General features: G+C 53.9%; 4 protein-coding genes across 5 annotated transcripts; 3 read left to right on the top strand and 1 right to left on the bottom strand.

Moving 5' to 3' along the window:
* The first annotated feature begins 73 nt into the window (after positions 1-73).
* On the top strand, positions 74-4,082 carry AP4M1 (adaptor related protein complex 4 subunit mu 1). Its single transcript, XM_042922784.1, has 15 exons — positions 74-312; positions 415-503; positions 855-961; positions 1,041-1,137; positions 1,270-1,380; positions 1,460-1,540; positions 1,733-1,795; positions 1,905-1,971; positions 2,076-2,129; positions 2,276-2,382; positions 2,485-2,579; positions 2,856-2,900; positions 3,134-3,184; positions 3,319-3,430; positions 3,573-4,082. The coding sequence occupies exons 1-15, from the start codon at positions 255-257 to the stop codon at positions 3,795-3,797; spliced, it is 1,362 nt and encodes a 453-aa protein (XP_042778718.1). The 5' UTR covers positions 74-254; the 3' UTR covers positions 3,798-4,082.
* On the bottom strand, positions 4,002-17,979 carry TAF6 (TATA-box binding protein associated factor 6). Of its 2 annotated transcripts, none has more exons than XM_042922782.1 (15): positions 17,933-17,979; positions 8,626-8,841; positions 8,437-8,523; positions 8,106-8,259; positions 7,855-7,911; positions 7,626-7,745; positions 7,252-7,397; positions 7,061-7,138; positions 6,849-6,950; positions 6,561-6,743; positions 6,221-6,295; positions 5,969-6,094; positions 5,294-5,467; positions 4,835-5,032; positions 4,002-4,563 (listed from the first exon to the last, which is right to left on the bottom strand). In XM_042922782.1, exons 2-15 carry the CDS (start codon positions 8,779-8,781, stop codon positions 4,183-4,185), a joined length of 2,037 nt encoding a protein of 678 aa, XP_042778716.1. In that variant the 5' UTR covers positions 8,782-8,841; positions 17,933-17,979; the 3' UTR covers positions 4,002-4,182. The 2 variants fall into 2 exon arrangements, with proteins under 2 accessions (XP_042778716.1, XP_042778717.1); XM_042922783.1 differs by lacking the exon at positions 17,933-17,979 and adding an exon at positions 12,835-12,998.
* CNPY4 (canopy FGF signaling regulator 4) lies at positions 13,100-17,938 on the top strand. Its single transcript, XM_042922792.1, has 6 exons — positions 13,100-13,387; positions 15,281-15,407; positions 15,506-15,602; positions 15,837-15,959; positions 16,473-16,590; positions 16,683-17,938. Exons 1-6 carry the CDS (start codon positions 13,276-13,278, stop codon positions 16,844-16,846), a joined length of 741 nt encoding a protein of 246 aa, XP_042778726.1. The 5' UTR covers positions 13,100-13,275; the 3' UTR covers positions 16,847-17,938.
* A 113-nt stretch (positions 17,980-18,092) lies between the features above and the next one.
* MBLAC1 (metallo-beta-lactamase domain containing 1) lies at positions 18,093-19,154 on the top strand. The gene has a single exon (XM_042922790.1). It carries the CDS (start codon positions 18,180-18,182, stop codon positions 18,930-18,932), a length of 753 nt encoding a protein of 250 aa, XP_042778724.1. The 5' UTR covers positions 18,093-18,179; the 3' UTR covers positions 18,933-19,154.
* The last annotated feature ends 3,119 nt before the right edge of the window (positions 19,155-22,273 follow it).

Below are 22,273 nucleotides of genomic sequence, written 5' to 3' on the forward strand. Positions count from 1 at the left end.
GGCTCTTTGCCCCTCCCACTCACCGCCGGCCCCAGCCTCGGCCAATCACCCGGCGAGCCTGGGCTGAGTGACAGGGAAGAGGCTCCTGCACCGGGACGGAAAGGCGGGGCGGACGGCGGTTTCCCGCGGTCTGAGGTGGCGCGGGAGGAGAATTGCTCTTAAAGGGCCAGCGTACTCTCGTCCTTTTGTTCTGGGGCCGCAGGGCGGGGCAGGCCCAACTTTCGTTGTCTCCCTGCCTACTCTCCAGAGCCGCCATGATCTCCCAGTTCTTCATTCTTTCCTCCAAAGGGGACCCGCTCATCTACAAGGATTGTATCCTTGACCTACGGGGCAGGAGGGGGGGCCCTGGGTGGGAGTGGTGCCCCGGGGCCTGACTGTATCGCTGGCTCCTTAGCTGTTCTTCCACCCGGTCAGTCCGCGGGGACAGTGGTGGTCGGGATGTGGCCGAGCTCTTCTACCGGAAGCTGACGGGACTGCCCGGAGATGAGTCCCCGGTTGTCATGGTAACCAGTGGCGGGGAGTGGGGGATGCGCCTGGAGGGCAGGGGGCGGGTGGGGAGGGCGCCTCCTTCCTCCCAGGGCTCTTTCCCTGAGAGCTTCCGCTTGGGGGGTACGTTACGCCAAATAATGTGAATTCAAGTTTATCAAGAGCTAACAATGCACCAGGCACAGGCTCCTCTCACGTCCCAATCCCCCGCAACTCCGGGGTGGGTACTATTGGTTACCTCCCCTGACATGTCAGGAAGCTGGACCCCAGGGGGGATGCCCAGGGTTCTCAAGGCACACTGCTAGGAAGTCTCACGGGCCCTTAATCACAGCTCTCTTCCTAATGCTTCTTTCCCACCTCTGCCTCAGCACCACGATGACCGTCATTTTATTCACATCAGACACAGCGGCCTCTATTTGGTGGCCACGACTTCAGAGAACATTTCTCCCTTCAGCCTCCTAGAGCTGCTCTCCCGGTGAGGAAGGCAGGGCTGGGCACCTGGGCGCGGGGATCTGACAGGAGGGGCATATGCACACTCCGACTCGTTTTCTCAGGTTGGCCACTCTCCTGGGCGATTACTGTGGCTCCTTGGGCGAGGGGACCATCTCCCGCAACGTGGCTCTTGTCTATGAGCTCCTGGATGAAGTGCTGGTAAGGGCCAAGCATTTCCCTCACTGCACCCCATTCCTTGCAGATATGCACTGTGGGTGGGAGGCTAAGTCCATTCATTTCCACCCCTTCCCTCCACTGACCTCCCACAGGCTGTCCTTCCTCTGCCCACAGGACTATGGCTACGTGCAGACCACATCCACAGAGATGCTGAGAAACTTCATCCAGACAGAGGCTGTGGTCAGCAAGCCCTTCAGTCTCTTTGACCTCAGCAGTGTTGGCTTGGTCAGTCGAGGGAAAGAGGAGGAGGAGGGGTGGTGGGTAGTGTCAAACCTGAAGATTGCTTGCTTTGGGTGCTTTACAGTTTGGGGCTGAGACGCAGCAGAGCAAAGTGGCCCCCAGCAGTGCAGCCAGCCGCCCTGTCCTGTCCAGCCGCTCTGACCAGGTGAGATGCATCAGACCCTCTGAGTTTTTCCTGGAACACCAGAGAACGAGATCCTGGTGTTCCCAGACGTGGACAATCCCTTCCCTTCCCCATGTCCCCACCCCAGGGCCCTAGCTTCCACTGGCCTGTCCTTTCTGCCCATGCACTTTACAACACAGGTCACTCAGCCTCCAAATCCCCTCTCTTCTTCAGAGCCAAAAGAATGAAGTGTTTTTGGATGTGGTCGAGAGGCTGTCTGTACTGATAGCATCTAACGTGAGTTTGGGCCCCCAGCCCTAGAGCAGAGGATAAATGGCTTTTGGGAAATGTATGGGGTCGGGGGCGGGGTGTCACCTCGGGACATTGATCTCTCCGTTCTTCTCAGGGCTCGCTGCTGAAGGTAGACGTGCAGGGAGAGATCCGGCTCAAGAGCTTTCTTCCCAGTGGCTCTGGTGAGAAGTCTGCAGGCTTAGCCCAGGGTGGGGTTTGGAACGGACTCCTTGGTGGTATGTGAATGTTGGTATCTGGTGGCCTTTTCTGTTCTTTTCTGTGACAGAGATGCGCATTGGCCTGACAGAAGAGTTTTGTGTGGGGAAGTCAGAACTGAGAGGTGAGAAGAAAAGGGGTCCTTCTCTCCTAGGTACAGGTTGCCACCAAAAGTTTCATGGAACAGAGATGGGTTTTCCCCCAGCTACCACCTTGCTGCTCTTCTCACCCACAACCTGGGTTAGGAGAGGACACTTTCTTTCCCTCCAGGTTACGGCCCAGGAATCCGGGTGGATGAGGTCTCATTTCACAGCTCGGTGCTCCTTGAGGAGTTTGAGTCTCATCGAATCCTCCGCTTGCAGCCCCCTCAGGGCGAGGTCAGGATTGGGCTGGCCTAGCACTTTCCATCCTCCGTTGGGAAGGGAGGCAAGTTCAGGTGTGAGGAGACCAAACTGACCTCCATTCCTGTCTGGTCTCAGCTGACTGTGATGCGGTACCAACTCTCAGACGACCTCCCCTCCCCACTCCCCTTCCGGCTCTTTCCCTCTGTGCAGTGGGACCGAGGCTCAGGCAGGTAAGACCGTTTTTCTCTTCTAGAACTTTCCCGAAGTCCAAGCTAATGCACATCTGTTCCCAAAGCGCATTGTGGAGGAGGGATGGTAATAGGTACAAGTCAGAAAAAGGCACCCTCCCCCCTATGCAGACTCAGCCCTTAGTGGAGTTGGGCTGGATATCATCCCTTCTCTCTTCTGCTTGGGGGCATGACCGACCTACGCAGCAGCCCTGCATGGGGGTCCCGGGTGGGGATGGTGAGAGGCCAGTGAGTAACAGAACCATCCCTTTCACCCAGGCTCCAGGTTTACCTGAAGTTACGATGCGACCTGCCCCCGAAGAGGTACGAGTGGGGGGTTAGGCAGGCCTCGTTCAGTATCGTGGGGCAGGACACAGGGCCCAAATACCTGTTGCTTCACCGTTCGGATGCGTCCGTCAGCTTCGGAATCCCATTCAGTTAGAGACAGGAAGGCTGGGAAAGGGGGTGGGTGTAACACCTGTGCTAGTGGCGTTATTGAAGAGGGGGGACGAGTCACTGCCTTCCCGGGGCTGACTCTGTTCCTCTCTTCTTGGCAGCCAAGCTCTCAACGTCAGGCTGCACCTTCCCCTGCCGCGAGGGGTGATTAGGTTAGTGTTGCAGCCGCAGGGCCCGGGAGGTTTTGCCAGCTTCCCCAGGGTGACAGGGTGGTGGCAGGGAGGGTGGGACCAGCCTGTCCCAGGAAGGCAGGCTGAGCGCAGCGCCTGTCATCCCCAAACTTCAGCCTGTCTCAGGAGCTGAGCGGCCCTGAACAGAAGGCAGAGCTCGGGGATGGAGCCCTCCACTGGGACCTGCCTCGGGTGCAAGGCGGCTCCCAGCTGTCAGGCCTTTTCCAGGTACGAGCTGCCGACTCCCCGAGACCCTCTCTTCCAGCTGCATGTTTAGCCCCAACCACCCCTCCTCATGCACTGGACCTGAGCCCCATGCCCTCCCTCCTCTGTGCCCTCAGCACCCTTCCCTGGCCTCTGTCCCTCACAGATGGATGTTCCAGGTCTCCCTGGGCCTTCTGGCCAAGGACCCTCCACCACGGCCCCTCCGCTGGGGCTGGGCCCCGCCAGCCTCTCTTTTGAACTTCCCCGGCACACATGCTCTGGCCTCCAGGTGCGCTTCCTCAGGCTGGCGTTCAGACCCTGCGGCAATGCCAACCCCCACAAGTGGGTGCGACATCTGAGCCACAGTGATGCCTACGTCATTCGGATCTGAGGCTCCCCAGACGAGGATGCGGGCAGCAAAGGCAGTAGTCTGTGGAACCAGAGAAGGACGATACTGTCTTTTCCACCCTTCCAGACCATGGTCATGGACCTGGATGAAATGTCCTGAGTCCTGAGAGTCCAGGAGACCAGTCCTAGTTGACATATTTGACCTTCCTGTGGTACCTGACACAGGAAAGGCCGGGGTGGATCAGAATTTACAAATCAAACTTTTATTCTGAGGAACTGGCTGTACAATATCTAAAAGTAACATGGAAGAAGCAAACCATTACTTCCACCTAGCGTGTGTGTGTGTGTGTGTGTGTGTGTGTGTGAGAGAGAGAGGGAGAAAGAGAGGGAATCGGGGAGAGAAGAAGGTTGGCAGATGTGTGACAGCATTAAGGCGCAGGCTGAGGGGAGCCAGAGCCAGGGGGCTGGGAGCCGTTAGTTTTTGGAGTCCCTGGAGCTGGAGGGGGGCTATCCCCAGCTTCCTGTTTCCCCCCACAGAGGGCACTGCCCCCAAGTGGGGAGGGGGCTGAGGATGGGGCAGGAGCTGGAGAAGGATGGGAGGTGGGGCCTCCTTTGCCCTCCCCTGTAGGAGGAAGAGAGACCACGATGTACTTCTGGACGCTGCCCGGACCAGAGGGAGCAGTGCTAGGGGGTGCGGTGGTGGCAGTAGAGACCAGCTTGACGATGGGCTGCACGCTGGGGACCGTGGTGGTGACGGGAGAGGTAGTGGTGGAGCCTGAGCCAGGGGCTGAGGTGCTGAGGGACAGGACCTGGGGGGAGAAAGGAGAGGCACTGCCTGGGGGAGAATTCACCTGTTCCGGCAGAAGAGTTGATGATTCATTCACCTGCTCAGGTGCCTGTAGGCCTGAGACCCGAGCTCAGGATGAGCAGCTATGCCTTATGGCCTCCGTGAATTGCTCCTTCCTGCTCCTGTCTTTAGGTCCAGGGGGGACTGGGCTCTACTCTGGGGCCCCCCAGGGTACTTGGAGGTAACCCTGGTCGTGCTCCGCACCCTCCCCAGTCCCACCTGAGTCCCAGTACCTGTTGAGTGGATGAGGCGCTGGAGGATGAGGACATGACAATAAACTTGGTTGGAGGAGGGGAAGGCTGAGGCGGGGCAGCAGCTCGCGCAGACACCAAGGTCTGCACAGGCAGTGCAATGGAGCCAGGGACCTTCAGCAAGCCAGGGGTCCGAGGGCCAGGCTGAGGGGCCTGGGAGAGGGTCAGCGTGGGCCGGGGCTGCACAAAGAAGAGGCAGGAAGGAAATGTGAAAAGGAGGGGCACTTATTGCTGCTCCTCAGAGGGTCTCCCTTGGGTTGAAGAATCATCCACTAAGGGGACTCAGAGCCCCCAAGTCTCACTCAGAGGGCCCTGTGTTTTACAAAAGCAAGCGTGCGTCTGTGAGTCCCCCACCCTGAAGGGAACCATGGCCCTGTCCCCCCTGCTTGCCCCCTTCCCACGTGTTTCCTCACCAGACCCCTCTTCCCCCCAGTCCCTGACCTGAGTGATGGTCAGAGTGGTCCTGTTGACCTGCTGAGCCTGCAGAGCAGCCTGGGCCCGGGCCTTGACAACATGAGAGCAGAGGAGGGGCCCGAGGGACCCAAATTCTGCCCGATAGGCATCTTGATTGTCAGGTGGTAGGCGCAGCTTTGCCAGAACAGGGGCACAGTGTTTCTGCAGAGAAAGCAAAGAAAAACAAGGTAGGTGGAGGGCTGGGACACTCAGGAAGTGACAAGGAAGGGGTGAGAAAGGAAACTGCCCATTACTCCAGTGCGCTGTGTTGCAGGCCAGGCTGCTGGGCTGGCAGTGTGTGTGAGGAACCCCAGGCAGCACCAGTGTGGATGGGGAAACTTGCTGAAAACACTTGTGATTTCTAAGGGGTGGCTGGTCCACAGGGGGATGCCCTGCATGGAATGCAGCACAGTGATGGGGAAGCCTCGGGGGCGGTCCAGTCTAAGCAGGGTCACAGGCTGACAGTTAAGGTCTCTTATTTCTTACTTAACCTCTTGCCTTTGTCTCTCCATCTGCACAACAGTATTGGGCTCAGAACACATGAGGCAAATGCAATGAGTGAATAAAAGACAACAGCTGTTTACTGATTGTCGTGCCTGTGGGGGGGGGGGGAGTGGCGGGGGGAAGGATTGGGGGGAGGGCAGGGACAGGGGTTCTAGTCACCAGGAGGAGGCTCTGCACATGGTCAGCTCCAATGCGGTCAATGTTGCTCAGCACAGGGCCGTCCAGGACACCGCGGATCCGCTCCCCTTCCTGCTGCAGCCGTGGCAGAATCAGAGTCTTAATCACCTGTTGGAAAGGAAGGGGACAAGCCAGGGCCCTCGGGTCACCACAGGGCCTTGCAGGTGGGGCCCTTGCCCACTAGGACCCACGATGCCTCCTTTCTTGCAGTGTTCCCCGCGCCGGGGGCCTCACATCGTGTCCGAGCTCTGCCAGGCCTGCGATGGAGCCATACCGCGTAGTCCATGGAGTCTTCTCGTCCACCCAGCTCTGCAAGGGGAAGGAAGATATAATGGGGAAAGGGGCCCGAGAGGCTAATTGTTAAGGAATAAGTCTCGCGAACACACTTATGTTGTAGATTGTTACAACACTACAGATGTGGCCCAGGTGCCAGTCCCTGTCCGTCTCCCGCATCTTTCCACTGTCACTTCCTCTAGCCACGCCGAACCACCTCTGGTGTGGGTGAAGCTCTTTGCCCTGGTCACCACCCTGGGGTGGAGATGCAAGATCGTCTACACTCCTCATTTTTGCTCACCTTGGTGAAGGTCTTGGTGATCCGGGACTGGATGTTGTTGGTGGTCGTGCTGAAATGCTTGCAGATCTGGGCCACGAGGCGGGCAGCAAAGTCCCGGAGTGCCCAGTGATTGTCCACATCTGGCCGCAGGCACAGCTGTCTGCTTACGATGCACGTCATCACAGCTGGAATCAACTCATGGACCTAAGGGAGAAGTGGCAAGTTGGCCAATTCTGAGGATGGCTTCCTGTTGGTGGCAACCAGGTGCCCTGACCCCAGGCTGAAAGGTGGGTGGGCAGGGCCGCTCACGTATTTTTCTAGATACAGCGTGGGGTTGTCCATCAGCGCCTTCACCATGCGCATCAGGTAGATGAGCAGGGCCAGGTTGTTCTGCACCACATTCACACGGACCTGCCGGAAGGGGAAGTGACAGGGCAGTGAGACCCTCCGATGAGCTCCCCCCGCTGCCTCCTCACCGCCCGGAACCTCATCCTGGGTCCTGCCCTTCTGCCTCCTCTCACCCCCTCCGAGATGAAGGTGCTGAATCGCGGCAGCATCTGATAGAGCCCTGGGTCCGTTGCAATGCTCTGCAGCGCCTCCTGCAGTGGGGAGGGAGCAAGTGACGCGGAGGGGCAGAGATGGGGAGGGATTCCTGGAACTCCAGAGAGAAGGAATGCCCCAGGCGGGGAGAAGCAGGTCGGCAGGGCCTCACCGCTCTCTTGGCCTCACAGGAGCCCACACACGCTTCAGTGATCTCCTTGTAGTACAGCTGCTGCTCCACGGACAGCTCGTGGATACTTCGGGGCTTCAGTCGCAAAGGGGCCCCCTCCAGCAGGGGTGGTGCCTTCTTCTCTTTCCCTGTGTGAATTGCCAAGACAGGTTTGAACACGAAGGCTCCAGAAGAGGCCTAGAGCCGGACAAACCTTTGCTCCCTGCCCGGTGAGACCCAGGACCTGGCTCCTTTCAGGTTTCCTGATCCTTTCCAGGGCTCTCTAGCCATAGGTGTCACCCCTTGCCCTGCCCTCAGCCACCTCACAAATCGCCATCTGGCAGGAGCACCGAGGGGCCCAGCCTAGCAATACTGACCTTTGCCGTCAGCTGGAGCAGCCCCTTGACCTTTGCCTTTCAAGGGTCCATCTTCCTCCTGGCCTGGCTTTGCTGACTTCAGGGGTTCTGTGGCCTCAGCCTTCTGCTGCTCTTTGGGAGCTGGTGGGAAAGCCGTCACAGCAGGAGTGACGAGAGTGGCAGGGGATATAAAGGAAGGAGAGGGGACATGAGATAGAGAGGGGTGGGCCTTGGGCACAGATGAGGTTACCTGGGGGTGGGTTCTCAGGTATAGCTGGCTGGCAGCCTTCAATGCTCAGCCAATGAGCTGTGAGGAAAGAAGGTGTCAAGTTGAACGGCTGGACATGGACACTAGGGAGTCACTCCATACCAGGGATGTGCTTTCCGTCCTGTCCCCACTTCCTGCAACTCCCTAGCGATCTCACGCTGAGGGCTTCTTCACTTGTGAGCCTCCTCAACCCCTTTTCCTCCTCCCTGCCACCCTGCGATCCCCGCCCCAACCTTTGAGGCAGACATCCAGGGGCACCCGGGGCAGAGGGGTATTGATGATGTCGCTCAGATCAACCTCCTTCTCCTCGTAGAAGTAAAGCTCCCGGCCCCCACCAGAGGCGAAACGAAAAGGAATGAACTCCTGGGCGTGGAAGCCATAGAGTGGCTGGATCAGGAGAGGGAGAGAGAGAGAGAGAGAGAGAGAGAGAGAGAAAGAGACATTGAGATGAGAAGGGAGCCCAAGGAGGCATGACTGAAGGCAAATGCAGTGTCAGGGAAAACGGGTCTCACCATCTTGCCCCCCACCAACCCTGCCAACCTCAGTCCCGCGTGTCTCAATCACCTCGACATTCTTTAGCTTCAGCGCGTAATCGATGTCACTGGTGGTTAGCTTCTGCCGCTTCCCCATGTGCATGAACTTCAAGGCATCCTGGGGGTGGGAGAACAAACATCAACTCAAGAGCCTGAGGAAGAAGGGGGCCTGGGCAGCATTCTTAACACAACGAAGGGCTGGGTGGAGCAGTTGGGGTACCTGTGCAATCTCCTTGATGCGGTAGCTGACCTCGTCTGTCAGCAGCTGGCAGGTCTCCTCCTGGATCTGAGCGATGCCCATGGACTCGGCCACCACTTTCATCGACTCCGAAGGCAGCACGGTATTGCTGAGCTTCAGCTTCTTCTCCTCAGCCATTCTGGAGCCTCTCTCTCCCTCCCCCAAAGAGTGATACCCCAGGGTGGAAAGATGGGAGACCTGGCAGGGGTATGGGGTGGGCAGAAATAAAAAATAAACGTGTCCATCTCCGTGTAATTAGTATTGGGTGTAAGAGAAGCAGGGAGTGATCTGACCCGGTTCAACAAAATGTACTGAGCTCTGATTCTGTGCCAGGTGCCATGCAAGTGAGATATACGAGAACAGACGTGTCTTCAATTTAAATCCTGGCCCTAGATTACTTAGCTGGGTTATTTGGGCAAGTTACTTACATCCTCCCAGCTTTGGGTTTCTTCCCAATGCAGGGCTTGAACTCACAGCCCTGAGATCAAGACCTGAGATGAGGGGTGCCTGGGTGGCTAGTCAGTTGAGCATATGACTCTTGATTTCCACTCATGTCATGATCTCTTAGTTTATGAGATTAAGCCCTGTGTCAGGCTCCATGCTGGGTGTGGAGCATGCTTAAAATTCTCTCTCTCCCTCTGCCTGTCCCACCTCTTTCTCTCTCTCTCAAAATGAATAAACATCAAAAAAAAAGAAGAAAGAAAAAAGAAGAAGAAGAAGAAGAAGAAGAAGAAGAAGAAGAAGAAAGAAGAAGGAGGAGAAGAAGAAGGAGGAGAAGAAGAAGGAGGAGAAGAAGAAGGAGGGGAAGAAGGGGGAGAAGGGGGAGAAGGGGGAGAAGGGGGAGAAGGGGGAGAAGGGGGAGAAGGGGGAGAAGGGGGAGGGGGAGAAGGAAGAAGGAAGAAGGAAGAAGAAGAAGAAGACGACGACGACCTGAGCTGAGATCAAGAGTCAGACACTTGGGGCGCCTGGGTGTCTTGGTTGGTAGTGTCTGACTCTTGATTTTGGCTTAGGTCATGACCTCATGGCTTGTGGGTTCAAGCCCTGTGTAGGGCTCTGTTCTGACAGTGTGGAGCCTGCTTGGGATTCTCTCTCTCTCCCTCTTTCAAAAAAAAAAAACAAAAACAAAAAAAGAGTCAGATGCTTAACCAACTGAGCCACCCAGCACCCCAATGATCGCAAACTGCCTGACAATCATACCACACCTCAGTGCACTCAGTCCCCCTCTGTCCTACATGATACCACCTCTCCTCCGCACTTTACGCCATTAGAAGAGACCCCCATAGACTCCCACTGCATCCACCAACCTAACAGCACTGGCGCCCACATCTTCTGCCTTCCTGCCTGTTACCGTAGAGAAGTCATTTGTGCCCCTTGCCAACTCCAACACTGCTTCCGTCTCCCTGCATCACCACCACATTTTTCAACCTACTTGGTCGATGGTTCCCATCAGCCTCCCAAATGCACTTATTTCTCCCTTCTCAAGAAAACAAGACAGTCGTCTATCCATACACCACCAGACTAGTATCGAGCCTGAAAAAGGAAGGTGATTCTGACACATGCTACGACATGGGTGAACCTTGAGGACACTATGCAGAGTGAAATAAGGGAGCCAGAAAAGGGCAAACAGTGTTATGATTCCACTTTTATGAGGTTCTTAGTGGAGTCAAATTCATAGACTCAGCAGAATGGGGTTGCTGTGGCTAGGGGAGGGAAGAATGGGGAGTTAGTGTATAATGACAGAGCTTCGGTTTTACAACATGAAGAGTTCTGGAGATGGATGGTGTGACAGTTGTAGAACATCATGAATGTATTTAATCCCGCTGAAGTGTACACTTGAAATGGTTTCAGATGGTGAGCTTTGTGTTATGTGTATTTCACCACAATTAAAAATTTTAAATGTTAACTTGGGGTGCCTGGGTGGTGGTTAAGCATCCAACTTTGGCTCAGGTCATGACCTCACAGTTCTCAAGTTCGAGCCCCCCATCAGGCTCTGTGCTGACAGCTCAGAGCCTGGAGCCTGCTTTGGATTCTGTGTCTCCCTCTCTTTCTGCCCCTCTCCTGCTCACGCTCTCATTCTCTCTCAAAAACAAAAACATTTAAAAAATTTTTTTAAAAAATGTTACTTTTCATTCCACTTTCTCTAGAAGAGCCCCATGTTTCGGCTCCTCCTTGCAACCAAACTCCCTGAAAGAATTATCCTGTTTCTACTTCCTTTCCTTTCTTGCACCTACTCCAATCAAGCTTTTGACCCCACCAGGTCCCTGAAACAGCTCATCAAGGTCGCCGATGACTCCACACTGTGGAATCCAAGGTCCACTCTCTGTCATCATCAGACTTGACCTGCTGGCAGCATCTAGTATAGCTAGACTACTCCCTCCTGAAGACACTCTTCACTGCACTGCACACTACCTTCTCCTGGCTTCTTCCTATCTCACTGGCCACCCTACCCCCCTCGGTTTCCTTGACAAGTTCTTCCTCTTCTCATCTTAAAAAAATACATAAATAAAACTGCCTAATGCTGGAGCGTCCTGGGCTCAGTCTTTGGTCTTCTTCTGTAGCTACACTTAATTTCTTTGGTAATGTCAACTACCCTCAATTTTCAGTATTGCTTACAGGCGGATGGCCAAATTTCTATCCCCAGCCCAGGGCGGTCTTCCTAACACCAGTGTTGCATATCAAACTGTCGACTTAAATCTCTTCTACAGCTGATCTCTCGCTCCCCACCAGGTCCAGCCTGTTTTCTTCATCTTCATGGCAATGCCATCTATCCAGGCACTCACTCTTTATGTGAGCCCTCACATCAAATCAGTTGGGTGATCCAACCTGACTCCTCCACTCCCAACGGCATGCCCAAGTCACCACCATATCTCGCCTGGCTAATTCCAATAGTCTCCTGACAAGGGCTTCCTGCCTCCACCCTTGCTCCCCACATCTCTTCCTAACACAGCAGCCAGACTGATTCTGTCAAAACATAAATCAGACTGGGTCATTTTTTTGTCAAAACACTGGAATGGCTCCACATTTACCCTATAGTAAAATCCAAAATCCTAATTATAGTCTATAAGGCCCTTCATAATTTGCCCTCACTCCAATCACATCTCTGATCTGTTTTCCTTCCTTCTTCCATCTTGATCCAGCCTCATTCTCCTCCTGCTGTTCAAACCTCACAGGCAAGCTCTTGCTTTTTGGCCTTTGCTCTTTTCCTTCTGCCTTGAATGCTCTTCCCCAGATATTAGCTTGGCTGCCTAGTCCCATCACCCTATTTAATACCACACTCCAACCCCACTCTGCTCTTTTTTCCCCCACGGAAAAATTTAACATCTGCTAATATACACTGTATCATTTCTAATTGTTTACCACCACCACTACCTTCCCTTTGTGTTCACTGATGTATTCCAAGACCCCGGACTGGTGCCGGAGACACTGTACTCAGTAAATACTTGCTGAATAAATTAATGAAGTGTAGGGCTTAGAGATGTAGGGGCTCAGTGAATACATGGCACCACTATTCTCTTGATGAACAAGATATAGGTCCAAGTTTGGAACCTGCTTTGTGGCCAAAAGGAGAGTGGCTCGCTTGGAGTTAGCATTAGGAAGACTAAGGTCAAAGTGTTTAGGACTGACGGTGAGGTACTGATGGGGGCGTTCTGGAGGGGTGAGCACGGGGGCGAAAGAGAATTTGGTCTCCGCCTCCACTTTTAAGTCGTACGTTCATGGAAAACATTTATTCAACACATACTCTGTGCCCGGCACTGGGTAAACAAGACGCTGTCGTGTCCCAGGTCAATGGCGAACTCTTACTAATCCTTCAATACCCTCCGTACCCTCTACCAGTAAACAGCTCACGAAACACACTACGGCCTCAGGAGCCCCTCAGGTCAGTGGAGTCGGCAGGAAAGCTTCACAGAAGATGGTTAACATGAGCTAGGCTTGGGTAGTGGCTTCCCCGGCAAGGAAGCGAGTCGAAGGTCCCCAGGCAACGGGTACAGCGCGAAAGAAGGCGCTGAGAGCCCACCTCATCCCCGCAACATCCCCCAATGCAAACATACACGTACGGAGTCCCCCCGCACGGACACACAACCCACCGCCCTCCTCCCGGTTCCCACATGGGCCCTTCAAAGGGCCTAGTCCCGGGTAGCACTCAGACCCTTCCCCGCCAGCCGAACGCCCCAGGCATTAAAAGTCTCTCACCGCCGCCAAAGCGCCGCTCACCCGGCGCTCGGCGCCATGTTCGCCCCGCCCCCTCCCGGGAGCAGGTCCTGGTAGAGACGGAGAGCAAGTCGCTGCCCCTTCCCCGAGCCGGAATGAGTCTCCTAGGCTCACGGCCTGAAGTGGTATAAAAAACGGGTTTCTCTGTCTACGTGTAAGGAGCACATACTCCTACTGCAATTAACTTCAGTTTATTCCTTCACTACCCGGCGGCCAGGACCCCAAGAGGCGCCACAAAACCGAGGCGGGACAGCCAGGAGCGCTATGAGGCTCCACCTCCTTTCCGGCCGGGACTGCGCGTGCGCCTCGCAAGCCAGGCTGGCTAGAAGTTCCCGCTGACACCGCCTCGAAATTTAAAGGGCCCGCTGCCTTCACGAAGTTGGTTTGAAGGCAAGGGGTTGTTGGTTTGGAGAGCACTTTGTCATGGGACCCGTGCGGTTGGGAATGTTGCTTTTCATTTTGGCTGCGTACGGCGCTTGGGTTGGGACGTCGAAGGAGGACGATGACACAGAACGCTTGCCCAGCAAATGCGAAGGTATCTGATGGGAGTAGCTAGCCCCTATTCGCATCCCTCTGCCCATCTCTTTAGTCTGGGCCGAACCAAATGGACCGTGATGGGTGGGTCACTAGATCTCTTTGAAGACCTCAGGGAGACTCTGGCTGAATTTGAAGGGGGTCAAAGGAGGGAACGTAGAGCGCTACCCCACAACTATGGCACTACAATTCCCATAGGACATCCAGAGGGAGCCCGCTTTTTCTTAGTAGCGTAGCCCCAGTGATTTGTGGGAATTGTAGTTCAGAGATCGTGCCCAGGATCGCCCACTTTACTGAGCATCTGAAGTGTGTTTCCCCCATGTCACTAAACCTAAGTCTGGGGAACCTGCAGGAGCTGGGTATGAGGCTCATACCTTTTGGCCATCCTCTGCTCCACCCTTTCAGAGACGCTCTCAAATTACAGGCCCCACGCTCTCCCGGGGCAGGTTTGGAGGTAAGGAAATAAGCCCTTGAAGCTCATAAAGGAGAGAGGAGGCCACATAAGTGGAGGAGGTTCCCTGTAGGTGTAAGGGTTTGCAGAGGATGTATACTTATGGATTTTACTGTGAACAGCATCTTATATGGCTGCACCACATTGGTGGGGGACGTGTGCAGCTGAGAAGGGACACTTAAGAGCTGGGCCATTGAGTGCCATGGTTTCCTAGTGTGTTGCTTTCCTGACTTTAATTTCTTCCCTGGATTCTTTTTCCCTTCACCTCACTCCACACTGAATTTCATTATCAGTATTCTGCATGACCTGGACCTAACCTCTCCTTCATTTGTGTCCCTGCTTTTCTCCCCACGCCTGTCATTTTTCTACACACAGACCTGGTCATGTCAGTCCTTGCTGTAACATCTCTGCAGGCCTCCTGCTGTGGTCGGAATACAGCCATTTTTGACAGTCTCTGTTGTATGGTCCCCACCTCTCTTACATTTCGGTACCTCAACTCCCTTCCTCAAAGTGCCCATGCTTCAGCCTTGCTGAACTTCTCACCTGTCACCGAGCCTGCCTTATCCTCTTGCACCTCTGTGCCTTAGCACACTGTTTTTCGTTTTGCCTGGAATAACCCTCCCTTCTGCATTTGGTTCTTCAAGGCCCAGTTCAGATGTCAATTCCTTTGGAAGCCTTCTTCCTTTTCTGTCACCTCCCACTATATTGTTAAGCCCGTGGAGGAAAGGAGAGTACCTGTCTCTGAGGTCCTAGCGTAGTGTCTGGAACATTTTAGGCACTTTTGTTACCTGCCCTGTGTTTAGTTTGCGTGGCACTTCTGTATAGGCCACTCCCTTTTTTTGGGACCCACTTCATGCCAGGCCAGGTGCTATTTGCTGGAAGACAGTGGTGGAACATACACAACGCTCATCCTTAAGGAAATCACAAGCCGGTAGGAAGTCAACACATGACAATTTCATGAATTTTGCATTTCCTAATGAAATGCAACCTCTAGTGCAGGGCCCATCACAGCACACTGTCATCATTTTATTTGTCCCCAACTGCATCAGCAATGTCTTGTGGATGGGGTCATGGGTCTTATTGCTATGTTGCTGTTGTACATATAGGAGCTCAATAAATAACTGCAGAATAAAAGCAAACACATACAGTGCTCACTATATGCCAGGCACTACCCTAGGGGCTTTATGTAGATTGATCTATTTAATCCTCACAACCCCCCTCCACAGGCGGTCCTATTATATTATTATCTCCATTTCAGAGATGAAGAAGCCAGGGCACAGTGGAATTGTCACATAGCTATTAAGTGGCTGAGTCAGTATTCTAACCATGCCAGTCTGGCTCCACAGTCTGCACTTGTAACCGTCACGTTCTGCTGCTTTTGCTCATCTACAGAATGAGTTGCTGGTATGTTTGTTTGTCTTTCACATCCTTTTGGACATCTAGTGTGTAAGCTGCTAAGCCTGGAGCTACAGGAAGAGCTCAGTCGCACTGGCCGATCTCGAGAGGTGCTGGAGCTGGGGCAGGTGCTGGACACGGGCAAGAGGAAGAGACATGTCCCTTACAGTGTTTCGTGAGTTCTTTTTGGTGCTCCCTTACCTTCCAACCCCTGAGGGAGCCCTGGGAGTGCCTACAGCATCCAAGCAGTCTTTGTTTCCCCTCTTCCCACAGAGAGACAAGGCTGGAAGAGGCCTTGGAGAATTTGTGTGAGCGGATCCTGGATTACAGTGTTCATGCTGAGCGCAAGGGCTCACTGAGATATGCCAAGGTCAGACCCTTCCCTAGGGCAGCATTCCACTTTTCAGAAACAACAATGGATATCCCCTGGGACCCATCTCCCTCCAGCTCTGGAGAGTGTCACCACCCCCTTGTTAGACTCCCTCATCTCACCCTCATGGAGCTCACCCCTGGGTCTGCAGTAATTGACGGTGCTGATATGGCAGAAAGGGGAAAAAAGAGGTGGGGCAGGGGGCTCGGCTGATTCTAGATTCCTATCTTTCAGGGTCAGAGCCAGACCATGGTAACACTGAAAGGTCTGGTGCAGAAGGGGGTGAAGGTGGATCTGGGGATCCCTCTGGAGCTGTGGGACGAGCCCAGCGTGGAAGTCACATTCCTCAAGAAGCAGGTAGGATGGGGTAATGCACTGCCAGGGCAATGAGAAGGGAGCCTGAGGGGAGAGCTAGATCCTAGGGAGGTCCACCTCTGAGCAGAGAGAAGGGGGCAGAGTGAGGACTCTATCATTGATTGAAGAGGGCCCAGGAGCATATCAAGGAGTAATAGTAGAGGCTAATAATATCTACTACCACTTACTGAGCACCTACTATGTGTCAGATTCAGGCTCCCATACTTTCCAGCCGCTGCCTCATTTTCCTCTCAAAGCACCCTCACACGGTAGGTACTATTACCATTTCCCATTTTATAGGCAAGAAGCCTGAGACATAGAGTTTAATAGTCTACTTGGTAGAACAGGTACTAGTAAATGTTTGATGAATGAATGAGGACCACACAGCTAGTAAGCAGAGTTTAGCCTCCTGGCTACCTGCCTCTTCAAGGTGGGGTGGGCAGAAAGGGAGTGAAGAATAGAGAGGAGGTTTCCAAAGCCCAGCAGAGCATAGTTCCTTCTGACCCATTTGATCAGTGTGAGACGATGCTGGAGGAGTTTGAAGATGTTGTGGGAGACTGGTACTTCCACCATCAGGAGCAGCCCCTACAGCATTTTCTCTGTGAAGGTCATGTGCTCCCCGCTGCTGAAACTGGTAAGTGTGTGGGGCTGGCCCCCTTCCTGCCAGACCACAACCTCCCCTCCCCCAGGACTAATACCTACATTGTTTTCTGTCACCTAACCTAGCGTGTCTACAGGAAACTTGGACTGGAAAGGAAAAGATCACAGATGGGCAAGAGAAGACAGAAGAGGAGGAGGAGCAAGATCAGGAGGAGGAGCAAGATCAGGAGGAAGAGGAAGGGATGACTCACACACCAGGGCACCCCAAGCGTGACCCAGAGGATCTCTGACCCCTGCTTTTGTTTGAGTCCTCAGGAGGGGCAGGGGTCCTGGAGAAGAACCCTCTGAAGTCTGAGCGATCCCTTCCCTGCCCCACATAAGGGTTTGTGTGTATGTGCGAGGGATCCCACCCCAAGGCTCGTAACTGTTCTCTCCTATCTGGTCTCAGGCAGGATCCTGGTGGTGCAGCATGGCATGGCTACGGGGACAAGGTGGGAGCAGTAGGTGGAAGGCCTGCCCCAACAGATCAGCCCTCTGCCTGCCATCTAGCCCCTTAACTGTCACGTGTGTGTGGGGGGGGGACAGTATTGAAGGCTTTCCCCTTTAAATATCTCTCCTACTCCCCACCCCACCCAGAGGTCAATGAAGGCATTGGAGTTCTGGGCCTTAGGAAAGTCACTTGGCCCCTCGGGGGTCTGTTTTTAGACCCTTCCGAGGAAGAAGCCAGCGCGGACATTCTCTACGACCTATACACACGCTGCCTGCATCTAGGAGGCTACAAGCCAACAAATTTAACACGATGGGGACACTGTATCAGGATGGGGTGATGTTGATAAGTGGGGTAGATATTTGGTCTACTTCATATTAATTTCACCGAGGGCCCACCATGGGATTTCACAGGTGCCAAATTTTCTATATCGCTAGTAAATTTTTTAAAAATACCAGCTGGGCCTGTAGTTTCAAACAACTGACCTGCAAACAACATAGCTAGCCGATATAGCAGCGCCCACAGAATAAGCCGTTGGTGGCCGTCTGTTAGAAGCTAGTAGCGTTTTGTAATTTGCAGTTCAGGGAGACTAGCAGGGGTCCCCGGCTGATAATTACTTAGGCTAGGATCTGTGCGGCCCCTCTCGGCGCCTGCGGGAGAATACCCTGGAATTCAAAATCAGCGTGCGGGAGCGCGCGTCGGCCACCATACTCTGGGCTTACGGGAGCTCGCTGGGGACAAAATCCCTCACGCTTTTCCGAGGGCCAGTGTCCCCACGGAGAGGCAAGAATTAAGAGAAGCTGTGAAACTAAGTTCAAGACAGGGAACGGCTCCGGTTAGAATGAGGGGAATAAGGATATCCTTAGGGGAGTGATGGGTGAGGACCTACCGCATAGGAGCGTGGCGACGGCCGAAGACACTGTGAGACTGGCAGGCGAGCTCACCCTAAGGGATGATTGGACGATACCATCTATGGGAGGGGGTTGGGGCGATACCACCTTAAGGGTGCGAGGGGGGGGTGGCAAAGAACTGAGACTTGGAAGGTGCCACGCGGCGGAGGCAGGCGCGTGTGGGAACCTGAAGGGACTGGACAGTCCCCCATAGCCCCACTTTCCTTCCCCAGCCGTCCTTCTGCCATGAGCGGTCTAGTGCAGACCGAGCCGCTGCTCGGGGAGCCGCCTCTGCTGGTGCGCGGCGACCCCTACTCGGTGGTGGTCCTTCTGCAGGGCTATGCGGAGCCCGAGGGGGTGGGCGACGCGGTGCGCGCCGACGGCTCCGTGACGTTGGTGCTGCCTCAGGCCTGGGGCCCGGCTTCCAGCCACCGAGAGTCCCCGCCCGAGGGCGGCGGGGCGAAGACCGCCCTGGAGGAGGCGGCCCGTGGTCCCATCCTCGTAGACACCGGGGGCCCTTGGGCCCGGGACACACTCCTGGGGGCCCTGGCGCGGCAGGGCGTGGCCCCCGGAGACGTGACTCTGGTGGTGGGCACCCATGGACACTCGGATCACATCGGGAACTTGGGGCTGTTTCCCGGGGCGGCTCTGCTGGTCTCTCACGACTTCTGCCTCCCCGGGGGCCGCTACTTCCCCCACGGGCTAGGTGAGGAGCGGCCCCTGCGGCTGGGGCCGGGGCTCGAGGTGTGGGCCACGCCGGGCCATGGGGGCCAGCGGGACGTGAGCGTAGTGGTGGCGGGCACGGTCTTGGGCACCGTGGTGGTGGCGGGCGATGTGTTTGAACGCAGTGGAGACGAAGACTCGTGGCAAGCGCTGAGCGAAGACCCCGTGGCCCAGGAGCGGAGCCGGAAGAGGGTCCTAGGCACAGCGGACGTGGTTGTGCCTGGTCACGGAGCCCCCTTTAGGGTGGTCAGGGAAGCCCCTCAACCACCGAACTGACGTCCAGGAGAACAGAGGACCCAGTCGACTGAGTCGGAGGAATCAGGGGTGATGGCTTCCAGCTGTCGCAAGAAGCTGGTTTTCCAGCAAGGACAGTCACCGATATCACTGCAACCAAACTAGGACCAAGCACTGACTCAGCCGTGTGCCACCTCTTTGGGCCTCCGTAAAATGGGAGAATGTTCTTGGGAGAGTCGTCCAAAATAAAAATAGAAAACTGTATGGAAAATCGTGCGGCCCTCATGTAAATGTGAATCATTAATAATGACAATCCTGAAATTTGGTAGTTAGCAGCTGCAGCAGGGGGACACTTTGGCCAATTGCTTATTTCTCATAAGATAGAGATTTGCTGTGAAGGTGCAGGGCATATAAGTAACACCTTAGTCATGTGATTATCATCCATCTGTTCAAGGAATATTTAACAACCTGAAAGGTTTCAAACACTGCCCTAGGTCATGGCGATGCAACAGTGAGCAAGCTAGACAAACTCCCTGTCCCTTATGGAGATTACATTCTAGAGACAAAGACAAGTAAACAACAATAATAGTAAACCAAATAATTACAGATTGTGAATAGTGACATGAAAGAAAAGGAGGGCAAAGGGGATGGAGTGCCAAGATGGGAAGATGGCCTCTTTTATTTAAGGTCGTCAGGAAGAGCCCCTGAGGAGATGATGTTTGATCAGGGAACCAAATGAGAAGAAAGCCAACCATATGAGGATCTGGCAGTTGTGCATTCCAGGCACAGGAACAGCAGGTATAAAGGTCCTGAGGCAGGACAGCTTGACCTGCTTGAGTAGCAAGACTATGGGGTTAGAATGTAGAGTGCCAAGGAAGAGTGGCAACAAATGAGGACACAGAATTAGGCCAGGCCATCATGGACCATGGTTAAGGGTTTGGATTTATACTGAGAGAGAAGCCTTTGGCTTTTGAGCAGGCTAATGACTTGGCCTCGTTTATGTTTTAAAGTAACTACTCTTGTTCTACTAGTTCTAAAGTTCTACTCTGAGTGGAGAAGTGGTCAGAGTAGGGCAAGAATAGAATCAGCTGGACTGGTTAGGAAACTACTGCAGTCTTTCAGGCAAGAGAAGTTAGTGGCACCTGCTCTTCTCCCAGAAATGCTGTTCTGGCTGTGGCCCTCTTTACAGCTGTGCCCCAGGCCCTCCATCCACACAGTGTCAGAACCCACAGAAACACTCGGGGTGGGGCAGATGAAGGAGAGGAGCAAGTCTACCTTGTTGTGGATGATGAGACACCCTGGGTGGATGCTGTGGCGGCAGGGCCAGACTGAGGGTTATTTTCCAGGCATCCACAAAGACCAGGTGGAGGTCACCAAAGGCAGCTCAGAGGAGCTGGTTAACCTAGAGGGTGAACCAGTACCTGCCATACATAGACTCGTAGTTGGTGTTGACCAGTTTGATGACCACAAGAGTGCACAGTTCCCAGGCCAACGGTGCAGCCACAGCCGCCCAGATCCCTGCCAGTCATCAGATAAAGATAAATGAAGTGAAGGTGGCGATGTGGGCACCCAGCGTCAGAACTATCATGGTGTGGGGGCCCCTGGCCAGGTTCCCCACCTTTTGGGCCACAGAGTGCGGGGAGGCCACTGGTGTGTGGAGGGAGTGTAAGGGCCAGCTGTGTGCTCACCAATGCAGCACTGTGCCCTGAGTGATCTCCATGGCCCCCTCTGATATGTGGAGTGTAGATCCAATAGCTTCAGGGCTATGAGGGGGATGAAAAGGAGGGGATGGGGGTTATAGAGAACTATGCACTTTCAACTTGTACAAATAAAAATTCCAATCCCGACTTACTTTCCATAACATGGTACTCTTGCCCATGATTCTGGTCTGGTCATCTAGAGCCAACACATCTCTTTGGCCACACTGACTGTCTCCACAATGGACAGGTCACCTAAGCTAGTCCAGGCTTGGTCATCTTAGGGGTTTTGCTGGAGCTAGTGGAAAAGAAAAGTCGAGTTCTTTCCTGAAAGACTGACATGGGAGATGTATGGAAGTGTTGAATCACTATATTTACATACATCACTATATGAAGTGATGCTACACTGAAGCTAATGCTACACTGTATGTTCACTAACTGGAATTTAAACAAAAACTTAAAAAACAAAAAACAAAAACACCACACTGACCTGAGAGGATACGTCATTTGCCACCCTGTGGGAAGAGCCCATGGCGCTGGGGCCAAGTGGAGGCTGAGAATGAAGCTGAACTATAGGGGGCAGAAATGAGCAGTTATGAGAAATAGACCCCGGGGAGAAATCTGAGTGCTGAATTCAAGCCAGATCCTCTGCTGAACTCTTGAGTCACCAGGGCTAATCAACCCCTTTGCTGCCTGAAAGGCTTTGACTGTGTTTTCAGTCACAACAAGAGGAGTCCTGGGTGGATACAAACACAGGTGGAAATGACCCATTAGAGAGGCCTCGGAAATGGTGGGAAAGCAGCATTTGAGGTGGGGCCCAGAGTGACTGTACTCTTAGAAGTTTCTTTTAGCTTCCTTCTTGTGTAAATTCTTAGGAAAACTTGACCCATATGATTAGATACTTGTATTTGCAAATATTCAGTGGCTCCACATCGCAAACTTTCTCGTCCAGTCATCTCTGAGACAAACTTTCCCCGCTCCAGTTTGGCAGGACTGCCTGCAGTCCTTCTCTCCTGCAGGCCTTTGATCCTGCTCTATTCCTGCCAGCCTCCCTCTGTTCTGTACCATCCATCGATCCAGGCTCAACTCAGCTCATCTACAGAAAAACCTCCCCTGATTTTTCCAGCTCTTCTTTAAACTCTTGCAGGGCACTCTCTGTATTATTCACTTAACATTAGATATACCCAGTGTTGATAATTTTTTCTGGAAATGTCCTCCTCTCCTCATTGTGCCCTTTGAGAGCAGAAACTGAGGAAAAAACAAAAAAACAAAAAAACTTCTCTGAATGCTCCCGAGCTTGTGTTATGTCTACAAATGCCATGTAATAGACACATGCTGTTTTTCTCAGCTCTGACTCCTTGCCCAGGACTTCAGGGTCTGTCTCTGCCCATTCTCTGGAGAAGTTCCAGTATCCTGTGCACTCTGCGAACAAAGGGGTGCCACTCAGAGCCCTCCTGTTCACCTCTTCCTATATGAAGCTCCAGGTGTCTTGCCAGAGGGCTCTGGGGCTGGGATCCCAGGGTGGTATGGGAGTTGATGGATCAAAGCTGTAGGAGGGAGAAAAACATAACAAGCTAAATTAACGGGAAGCTCCCCAAAGCAAGGCTGCAGGAACCAGCCCGTCTGAGGACAAATAAGCCAGGATGCAGCCAAAGGGCCCGCCCCCACCAGCCCATCTTGGGGCCT

Source organism: Panthera leo, chromosome E3, assembly GCF_018350215.1.
Source record: "Panthera leo isolate Ple1 chromosome E3, P.leo_Ple1_pat1.1, whole genome shotgun sequence".
In the NCBI taxonomy this organism is placed as follows: domain Eukaryota; kingdom Metazoa; phylum Chordata; class Mammalia; order Carnivora; family Felidae; genus Panthera; species Panthera leo.